General features: G+C 32.3%; 1 protein-coding gene across 1 annotated transcript; it reads right to left on the bottom strand.

Annotated features, from left to right (window-relative positions):
• Positions 1 to 10,177: 10,177 nt before the first annotated feature.
• On the bottom strand, positions 10,178 to 11,547 carry LOC145135547 (acid phosphatase 1-like). The gene is made up of 3 exons (XM_079069807.1): positions 10,991 to 11,547; positions 10,548 to 10,757; positions 10,178 to 10,476 (listed from the first exon to the last, which is right to left on the bottom strand). The coding sequence occupies exons 1-3, from the start codon at positions 11,407 to 11,409 to the stop codon at positions 10,299 to 10,301; spliced, it is 807 nt and encodes a 268-aa protein (XP_078925933.1). The 5' UTR covers positions 11,410 to 11,547; the 3' UTR covers positions 10,178 to 10,298.
• Between the last annotated feature and the right edge of the window lie 330 nt (positions 11,548 to 11,877).

Genomic DNA, 11,877 nt, shown 5'->3' with positions numbered 1-11,877 from the left:
AAACCTTGGGAGGTGATAATGATCACCTACCTTTTTTGATTTTATTGATTTGAATGCAAATTACATAAATGATAATAAGAATACGAGTGCAAGAGTTTCAGTAGCTCTAGGGGTGTGTGTGTGTGTGTGCAGTGTGAATTATACATGTGTATTTATATTATAATCTGAATAACTAGAAGTCTGATATTTCTGGGATCCTCTTGAATAAGTATTCGCACGTTGCTTTGACTTGGTATTTCCGAGTCTTAAGCCTGTTTGAAGTGATTCTACAGAATATATGAGTCGTTTGTTGACTATTTATGCACAAGTGAAGAGTAAACAAGAAATATAGTTGTTAATCTTGTTAGGAAATAATGATAATGATTAGGATATGGTGTATGTTTTGGGATCCTGAGATTCCTTTAAGATTCAGGAACCCAGATAGGGTTAAGGATCTTGACCCCTAACAATTGCCCCCAAATTATGCTTACAAAATATTTTGGATTAATCCCGAATATTTGAATGAGTATGATTTTATCATATAATTAAAATAAAAATCCGAAATTTAAACTCTAACGGATAGAATTCTAGTCGTTAACTTAGGCATGATTATCTGTCAAATCACTTCTCTCTCCTCTGTGATCTTCGAATAAATAGGGCGCATTGGTTCCCAGTCCTCCTTTACTTCTTCCAACTCTCTTTCAAGCGTTAGCGGTTATCTTGAAGGTGAACCTCTTACTCTTTTCTTCTTATTTTTCCTGTTCGTCGATCATGGGCAAAAAGGCACTCCGTTCTCACACTAGCATCATTTCCCCCTCCGATGAGGACTTCATTGACCAAAAGATTATGTCTTATGAAGTGACTTGTTCTTTTGACAATGAAGACATTGAATCCTTGAAAGCAAATGTGGATTTTCCCATCGATACCATCTTTAAATCTTTTGATGCTCTGGTTTAGCCATATTTCATTTATTCTACTTAGGTTTGCTTCCCTGAGTATCTGTTCTCTTTGGGTTTGAGATACCTTTTTCCTGGTGTCATTTCCAAATTCTTTGATGTCACACAAATTTCCTACATCCAAGCTATGCCAGTGATCTGGAGGATTTTCTTCTGGATTGATCGACCAAATCATTCCATGGATCTTGGCATTCCTTTGTTCGAGTTAACCCATATCTATGATCTTTAAACCTTTGGATCCTCTTGTTTCATGTTTAAGGTCAAAACAAACAAATCACATCTCATTTTGAAATCGAAACAAAATGATGGTGCTCGGAAAGAAAAGTATTTCCTTGTGAGGCGGATCCTATTCCCAACTGCCAAAAACTTGGGTTAAAAAGGGTAGGGTTTTATTTTATTACATTAAAGATCTTGTAATTCACACTTACTTATTTTGTTTGTTTTGATGCAACTTTCAAGTTTGAGGACGTTGTTCTAGCTGTTGAAGATACGGAGGAGAAGGTCGACAACTTTCTCGCTTTGCCCGAGGCTGAAAATCCTTCACGCTCGAACAACCTAGCTTCCAAGAGAGTTCATTTTCTACTGTCCCAATGTCGACAGGTAAAGATCCTTTGCATGTCTATTTTTTATTTGAAGGCTCCTGAACTTATTGGGTTCCTTTGTTACATATAGGATCCAAGGAACACACTCTAGTGCTTGGTTCACCCTTGCTGATATCGACACCGCCATGTTCGGTGGCCAACTCGCGGTCAAGAAGAAAAAGGCCTCATCTTCTCTACCTCCAAAGAGAGATTTGATAGATTTGACCGTTAAGACTGTAGGTGAAGGGTTTTGATCATTCTAAGACTCTTATGGTGTACATGCAACCCTAGATGCTTTGGATCTATGTTTCTCTAATATACATGCAAACTTTTATTTTTCCAAAGCATCATCCTAACTAGCATACAATAGAGTATCTTTACTACAAAATTCTAGTTAGATGACATACCTTTTGTTGTAGTTGGAAACCTTGGACCTTTAAGAACTTAGTGCCCCAAGTGTTGCACCTCAAATGGAATCACACAACACCACCAACAATGGAGGAACTTGAGAGGAGGTTACTTGCACTCATAAAATCGGCTTGCCCTCTTGTAAGCTTACTTAGGTTCGATTTCATGAGCTAGAGGGGTTCTTATATAGTGTGGCTTAATTAGGGTTACACCATTCAAACCCTAATGTGCATGACCTTCCATATTCCTCATGCTCCATGGGTTTAAACCTCCATGGATCATCCATGGGTCACTACATGGGTTTAGCCCAACACAAAGAACTATGGATCATAAGCCCACATTATAAGAATGAATGATTTACACAATCAATCCCCATATATTTAATTAGTCTCTTTTGATCACAAAATTAATTCTTGATCAATACTAATTAAATAATATGATTTCATATTAATATATTAGAACTTATAATATATTAATAAACCATAAATAACCTCTTCTCAATTATCCATCCTTCAGATTGTTCCGGTGCCATGCAACCCAAATGGACCATGCTACTCTCGGGTCAAGTACATACCAATTATAGTTATGGACTTAGACACTAATCCAACAGTCTCCCACTTGGATAAGTCTAATAACTATTATTATAAGTACGACTCCACAACCCGACTAGCAATCGTAGCTCTTAAAATCCGCTGTCGAACTCTGACCTAGTCAATGACGTGTCCATTAGATAAGGGATCATATATTCCTCCATTCTAGATATCATATGGACTGAGACATGGATTATAATCATTCTCTCTGTCCATCTGTTGTTTCCTGATTTCCGATTCATGACGACTGACTAATTGAACAAATCAAATCAGTCCAGGCCTGGTGTCATCACTAAATCATCGAGGGGCCCACATATATCACTTTTATCCACATGGGGTAAAAGGAACGGATAAACTTTGACCCAAATGCTCGCTTGTACTTACTCATCAAATTACACACAACAATATGTTTTATGACATCCAAGTTATTGGTTCGTTTACATATGTCAATGTGCAACCGACTCGTAACTACAACTCACATGTCTCCGTTTCAAGAATATAAGATATTATCGTCTCATGATCACTCGTGATAAAATCCATGAAGTGATTCAAATGAGCGTGGGTTGAATCCAATACTCGAATCTTATTCCAGGAGTACTCATGAACACTGTAGCAAACTTGTGCTATGACTAACACACCTCTACAGGCCCATTCATGACAGTCTTGCCTCAATACCTACTTCCAAAGTATGATCGATTGTGGATGGTTTGAATAACCTGGTTATTCGGGAAGTCAAAACATGCAAAGTGAAACACAAGAATAATACTAATCCTATATGACCCAAAGCTTTTGAGTCCCATATTGATTACTCATTATTCATTGTATAATGTTTCGAATAATCAACTTAATACTTGAATTAGAACAATAGTTATGCCATGCTCCAAGCATGTGCACTATGTTTGTCTAAACAATAGTTATGCCATGCACCAAGCATGCACAATATGTTTGTTTATGGTCCTTACTTTGTGAAATAGATCAATTGAAAAACATTTCAATGATGCTCATTTCAAAATTCCAAATTTTTATTGCAATCCAAATTCTTTGTCACTGCTAGAAAGTGTTAGATTCTAAACTATCATGCAAAGATTCTTTTGTAATGTCTAAGTGCCAAAAGTCACAGAGACTTGACCAATGATATTACAAAATATTCTTGTGGAGATTGTTACAAGACAATTCCATGGAAATGAAGTCTCAAATTCAAAGTACATTCCTTTGAACATCCTTCTTGCATAAAAGTTTCTAACTTTCTCATCTATTCTTCAACTCCCAATATGGAAACATTCCATATTTTCCATACGACAACTCATTATTAAAAGACTCATGTCTATTCATAATAATGTCAATATGGTCCTTCCATTACTATACTTCCAACTGTCCTTAAGCGACCAATCATTGGCGAACCTTAGATTGTCCTTAACAGTTGTTTAACCACTTTAGTCATATCCAGTTCTATTCCTTTTTCCCTCTAAACGCCCTGGGCATTCGTAAAATTAGAACACGAGAATATTATAGCATATGACTCGATCCTATACCCGAAGCATATGGGACACGATTCATAATGTCTAACACTTTTTAAACCCAAGAACGATATTCATTTTAATTTGTTAGAACACTTTTTATTGTGATTTGAAATGAATTTATCATGTTCAAAGTGCTTTAGACTCTAGTTCTAACATTTTCAGCAATAAATTGCCTATAAATGATATTAAGAACTTGAGACCATATGCTTTTTAAAGTTCGCATGGATAGTATGAAAGTAAAAGAAAGCTTTTAAGGCTAAATTAAAGTGATTTAGTTAAAAATATCTGAATATGTATATTTGTTTTTAGACCCTCTAAATTTTGAATCATTCGTATTGTTTAAAAAGTAAATTATCAGAATCTTTGATTAACGATTATAAAAAAAATCATATACGGACGTGCTTTGTAGCTTTAAGCTTCTAAAAATACTCAAACATAAGAAAAAAAATTCGTTCGACAGAAGTACAGGAAATTTTGTAAACAAGAATCACATAATGTAAAAAGCTTCTTCAAGACTTCAAGTAGACTTTCGAAACTTTTAATTTTTGTTTTGTTTACATCTTTAAAAGTTAACAATTATTTTTATCAAAAGTTTTTTTATAAATAAAATCTTCCTACCAAATACACCCACACCCTTGTGACATTATCACATGCAAAAAAAACGTAACAAACTATTTATAATTTATACATTTACGTCCTTTGATCTTATAAATTAAATTTAAACCTCCCTTTTTGTTATAAATTTATCCTCAATTTGAAACCTCGAGGTATAAACAGGTCATTCATAATCTTTTAACAAAATTATATAAATATTCTTTTAACAAAATTATATAAATAGTCTGTATGATTGATAAAATCAATGAGAGTTGGTCTTGATGACAATTTTTTTGCTTACACAGTCCATGTGGTTACAAAATCTTATAAAGACAATCTTTTTTTAGTTAATAGTGTTAAATTGTTAAATGACATATTTGTCCTTCCCGCCACATGATTGTAAATGAATTAAGTTACAGTGACTATGAAATCTTTAACAAATATAAACAAATAAAACATCAAAATGTATTCAAACAAAATGTCAAAAAAATTAGAAAAAATTATTCGAGTAAAACATCAAAAAATGTAACCAAATAAAAAAAAGCCAGTAAACAATGTATTCAAACAAAATATTAAAAAAAGCATCAAATGTTTAAATAGATTAAATAAAAACATGACAAATTTTCACAAATGGTTCTTATGATTATGATTTTTCCCCAAAATAGTCATTATGAACCTTTTTTTTTTGCCTGAATGATCCCTTTGGACATAACCTTGCACTCTAGTGGTCCTTTTGATGGATGTCTGTTAGATAGAGCTGTTAAGTTGAAGAAATATTTTTTGCTATATTGTGAAACTTCGCCTAAAGACCATTTGTGACATTTTAAAAAAATTCTTTTAAATCTTGTATTAATTACCATAAATCAAATAAAAACAGAAAAAACTAAAACATAAAAATTGTAATATCGTATGGTTTTCTGGCAATCTAAACACATGAATAAAATTCATGTGTTCATGCACCCTAATAAGACCTAGGTTTCATTCTAGTTATAGCAACCTACTTATAAAACAAAAAGAATTACATACCTTTTGATCTTTTTGAAATTCCTTGATTGTGATCTTGTAACAACCACCTTAACTTTGGTGAAGAGGACCCAAACCATAATTCTTCTTTTAGTTCACAACCAAGAACACCAAGAGCAGATTAAAGAAAACTAGGAGAAATGATTGATTTCAACAAACCCTAGAAGGAGTTTGGAAATCGTCCACAAGGAGGCAGAAAGGGAATTGGCGAAAATTCTAGCCAAGGGAATGAGCAATTAGGGTGTGATCCCTATCGCCCTATTTATAGGTCTTAGATGCTTACCCCAAAAGCATCTCCAATCCCACATTGGATAACTGTAATTTTCGAAATCTTCCTTATCCCTTAGGGATTATGGATTATTCCATTTAGTTAACTTTTAACTAATTAATATTTAAACCCTTGAATTAATTGATTCCAAAATAGTTTATAATTAATTTATCTAACCTTGACAAATTAATAAACTAATTTCTCCTAAATTCTTTTAATCCCTTGAATTATTGATGGGTTTTCTATGCATTTATACACAAATTTTTTGCAACGTAAACATTTAATAATAAACCTAAATGTACATGCACCCTAGATCTAGGTTTTACTATTATAGAAACCTACTTTCAAAACTATGAATTTGAACTAACAAAAGGGAGAATATTACTAACCTTTAAAGTATAATCATATATGTTAGTGAGTAGGGTATAGGCCCAAGTCCTTTAGAGTTTATATTAGGTCTCTTATGTAACCTTATTTATATGAGGTTTAACCTCACTATTTATGAATGAAACAATCTATTATCTTACATGGTATCAGAGCTCTAGGTTAAAACCTTACTTCTGACCACAACTCATAGCCGCCGCCCTACACCTCCAACGACCTTCTCTAATAGTCGTTGGAGGTGCCGTCATTATGTTCCTTATTTTTCTGTTTCTACTCTTCTACGTTTTTCAGTTATAAAGCGTGTGCAAGCTTGTTTCTATTCTACTTCTACTCCAATTCTTGTTCTATTTGATTGTTTGATTGTTTGATCACTGGTAAGATCCGTTTTCAGGACCTTACACTTCTCCGCCTAAATAATAAAACAGTCGGATGACACCAAACCAGACCCTGTTATCGGCTTCTTCTACTGCCTCATCTACTTCTGCCTCCACACCTTCCGCCTCCTCCTCGACCAACCACTTCTTCAGATCTCTTTTCCGATTCAGCCCCTTCTGATGTTGCGGCTGCCTCTCTCCGACGCCACCTTCTCTGTCGGGCAGCCTCCGATATGTAGTCGTTTCTTTCTCTATCAACATTGTAGTCGCCGATCTCGCCGGTATTGGCTCCGTTCGCTGCAGCTCGAGCCCTCTTTCTTTCTCGATGCCTTTCTCCGGATCCCTCTGTTACCGGTTGCATGATCGTTATCGGCGCCGCCGCTCCTCTCTTCTTATACAAAGGAACTGCTGTTGGCCGTTGCTTCTTCTCTCTCCTTCTCCGACAAGCAATTGTTAGACGTCATCGTTATAGCTCTGCCACCGCCGTTGCCGCTGTCTTCATTTATGTTATGTTTTATGTTTTTTTTCTAGTTTAATCGTCCCCTCCCGATCAAACTGTGGGGGAATGTTAGTGATTAGGGTATAGGCCCAATTCCTTTAGAGTTTATATTAGGTCTCTTATGTAACCTTATTTATATGAGGTTTAACCTCACTATTTATGAATGAAACAATCTATTATCTTACAATATATACGTGTGATTCCTTTGAAGATCATGAATTCCTTGCAATCACTTTGAAGGACTAGCACCCAAAGTAGAATGTATCCAATGGCTCACAACCAAAAGTCTACAACCTTATAAAATTAAGGAGAAAGGAAAGAAGACTATAAAAACTGAATTCTCACTCTCGAAAAGGTTAGGAACAAAATTGTGAAGGTTCTAATGGTCTATTTATAGGTGGGGTAACTTGTAGATAAAGCTGATTTGAATCAATTAAATTATTTTCTAGCTATTTTAGCTCTTGAGGGAAAACCCAAAAATGATGTTGTCATTATTTCTAAAGTTATACTAATTTAGTGGCATTGGACACCTATTTCCATCAATTATAAAAAAAAATGTTATTATAAAAATAATAGTATGTTGCTATTTTTTTTAAATATAAGTATGCAGTTTTGAGTTAAAGGTAAAAATATGTTTCGGTTTCGGTTTCGTAATATAAGTTTGGAAATGTTATATTAGTTCCATATAAAATTTTGATATTTTATTATAAAAATCTATTTAGTTTTATCCAAATTTGAATATATTCCTTAATAAAGGCATAAACTTTTCAAAGCAAAGTTAAAAAAAAAAAAAAACTAAAAAAAAAAAAAAACAATTCATGTTAGCTAGTAATCAACCATGCTGCTACACATATTAAAATTATCATTCATATGAATAATATGGCATTATTTTCATTCAATTCTTTTTTAAAGTTTTTTTTAAAAGAAAAATAAAAATATTTTATATGTTTAAAAAGGTTAATGCTTTAGAAATAGTATTATATTTTCTATGTTTTAGTCTTTGTGCTTTTTTTATTTGGTTTATGATAATTACTAATTAATACAAGATTTAATAGACTTTTTTAAAAATTTAGGTCCTTAGGCAAAATTTCATGAAATGGTTGAAATAGTCCTTATCTAAAATTCATTCAATTTAACGGATCCATCTAAATGACATCCATCAGAAATACCACTTGAAGTGCAATTTTGGTACAAAGAGACCATCCATGCAAAAAAAAAGTTTAATAAGGACTATTTTGGGAAAAAAATCATCAACATAAAGACCATTTGTGAAATTGTCTAAAAACAAATATAGATTTAGACAAAAGTACATAAATGGTCCCTATGACAGAAAAACCAAATGTGACATTTCACGTAGAATTTAACTGAAAAAGTTAACACCTTTAAGCATTAGCCAAAAGGATTGTCGCCATAAAAAACAATATTTTAAAGAGACCATCTATACAAAAAACTTCGTGAAAAGAACTAGAGTTGGTTGAACTTGTAACCACAATGACCATTTATGTAAAATTTTCTAATCTCTTTATTCTAATAAAAGAATAAGTTTATTCTCATTTTGTCATGTGTCACCCTATTAGGTCTCCTAATTAATACCATGTCACTTATCAACCTATTGATTCTCCATTTTAAATTTTCACTCTAATTACATTAAACTAATAACATTAGAATAAAAAATAAAATAAAATTAATATAGATTATAAGGTCACGTATTTATTTAAATTAACGATTCTAATTTTATATAACTAAACAAATACCTCTGAATTAGTAATTCATTTAAAATAATTAATTAATAATTTTGAGTTTTTACTATAAAAATTTAATTAATTTTGTAACCGCGGTTTTCACGGGTTATAAACTAGTCTTTAATATACTAACTTACAAACATAGTCCACGTTTGCTTAAAATAATATGGTTGATTTAGTTTTTGAAATGTTTCTGAAGTTTTTCATAATGCATTTATTGTGAATTTAATCATGTGTTTTACTTAAAATTTCAAGATTTGTCTTATGATCAAACTTTCAAAAATTGGATCAAACTTAGAGCATCTCCAACTCACTCTCATTTTCCATTTTTCCCCTATTGTTTCCCTCATTCTACTCCGACCGTCTCTCATTTATTCCGCCATTTTGGGGGATATGAATAGTATTACACAAAATATGGTGTTATACTATTCATTTCTCCCAAAATGGGGATGAACTTTGCGTTGTCGCTTTTAGTCTCTCTGTTTATATAGTTATACATTTCTAGTTTATTTTTATCTACTAATTATAATTTAAATGTAATATTTAATACTTATAATATTTTGTTATGCATTAAATTATATTAATTAATTATAAATATAAAGTTTGTTTTCTGTTCATCAAATTCATATAAAAAGTTAAATACATATTGAAATTTTAAAAAACGATAACATATTTTACAAAAGTTTATAAGTATGTTATAAATATAATCTTATTTATTTAATATTATTGTAATGAAAAAAATATATAGATTATATATTTGTTAAAACCAAATTAATAGAAGGGGATGTGTTTGATAATATATGTAAGTTAGAATAATGAAATATACTAGAAATATATTTTTTAGGGTAAAACATGAGATAAAAAATGGAGTAGGGTTGAAGATTAAAACACTATTTATCCCATTTTTTACTACATTTTTAGCGAAAAAATGAAAATGAATTAAAAATGGTCTTAAGGTAATGCATAAAGGCCGATTTTGTAATTTACTATTTCTAAAGCCGTGGGATGCACTATTGCAATAAAAAGAGAACGCATATGTTGAAAATTGAGAATAAACCGATTTAATACTTGTGTAGGTTGACTATTGAGACTAAACCAATTTAAGACTTATATATTTCATCGTTAGAGGCACTAAATCCACGACACACAAACTTAAGAACGAATTCCGGAAAGTTTCAAAAACCGGATAAAAATTAAGATTTTGAGTAAAACATAAGGGCTAAATTTGTAATTTACTCTTTCTAAAACGTGGGATGCACTTTTGCAATAGGAAAATATCATAATCATAAATCATAAAAATTGAGAATAAACCAATTTGGTGTTCATTTACATACACATTTCAAATCCTTACAATTGTCACAATAAGAAATATTCAAACAATCAAGATATAAAATACATAGGATTCGATAGCTTAAATGATCTAACAGATAAAGCTGAACCTATTAAGTCACTCCATTGATCACCCGAGTTTCCAATAATCCGAAACCCCTCTTCCATAATCTCCTTCCTCTTATCAGATTTAAATGCAACCGCAGTTTTTCCATGATCTTCATTTCCTCTGTAAAAAAAAAATCAAAAACTAATTTAACAAATAAATACATAAGAAATTGTTAAATTTTGAACATTTACCTCAAAATGAGTCTTTCCCAGTTATGAAATCCAGCCTCGATCAAATTATTAACAGTAATATTCCTTTTGTTCTCCGTACGTCCCGTTAACAAAAATATTTTAAACCCTAATCTTAAAACCTCCTTATAAAGCTTCAAACTTGGTTCAATTGTTGGTGCCACTCCTTCAAGAACCCATTTGTCAAATTGACTATGGTCGAAAATCTCCAATCTGTAACATCCATGATGTAAAGTTAATATTAGGAAGTAGGGTATTAGGGTTTATTGAAATTTGTATCATTGTAATAAAGTAAATTCCTAAATCAAAACCACATTGGATCACCAATCAAAACCCTCACATTGAAATGAAATGAGATTCAAAACCCATAAGTTAAAATTTACGAATCCCATCGTTTAATTGAAATCGAATCAAAACAGAGAATCAGAGATGGATAGAAAGCATACCCGTAGCCATGTTCAGCATAATAAGGTAAATTAGAAAGCAAAGTTTCGTCAATATCGAAAATCCAAGCATCCATTCGATCTCCTTTCAAATCAATACTCTTCGCGAATCGTGCTGCTTCATTAGACACCATTTGGAGATCAATCTCGTACGATCGACCCAACATATAGTCCTTCACGTAATCGATACATTCCTCCGGGATCGTTTTCCATGGACTCAGATTATTCGCCTCCCCCGCGACTCTCCAACCCGTACACCGTAATCGAGTTTCTTCGATCGAGCTATCGCATCGAGGTTCCACGTTTTGTGGAAGTTCGATAATCAAAGGTCGTGGAAACAGGTGAGGATCTGTGTCAGAATGCTCTTGACAGAAAGCTACTGAAAGAAGTCCCAAAAATAGGAAATTTCTGAAGAAACTCATGTTAATGAAATCAAATTAACAGGAAATATTGATGATTGATGATGAATCGGGTTTTTTTAAAAAATTATTTGAGTTCAATTGGAAGATGGATTGCTCGCTAAGAAAGGGAAATTGATTCTTTGTTTGTAACAGTAAAGACTTGGCCAGGAGAATATGAATGGGCATGCTAAACGTATATTCCATATATACGCGTATTTGGTTTTATCTATAATTATACTTTAGCCCCCCTAACGTTTGATTTATTGTACTTTGAGCCTTTTTTTTTTCATGGGACTTTTCTTATTTTCTACAACAAAACTTATGTAAAGTAAATAAAAATATAAAATCAGAATCTAATTGCGGTTTTTGTCAATGTTTTAAAAACCTATCGAACCAAGACGATGGGAAATGAGCGGTTCAATTGTCATTGTTTTATGTCAATTTTTAGACCATATCAAACCAGACAGTATCTTCAAAATCCGAGTTGAA

The sequence above is a fragment of the Lactuca virosa genome, chromosome 9 (genome assembly GCF_052849685.1).
Source record: "Lactuca virosa cultivar CGN04683 chromosome 9, Lactuca_virosa_CGN04683_v6, whole genome shotgun sequence".
In the NCBI taxonomy this organism is placed as follows: domain Eukaryota; kingdom Viridiplantae; phylum Streptophyta; class Magnoliopsida; order Asterales; family Asteraceae; genus Lactuca; species Lactuca virosa.
The sequence above is the reverse complement of the archived record's forward strand: the minus strand, read 5'-3'. Positions and strand labels throughout refer to the sequence as shown.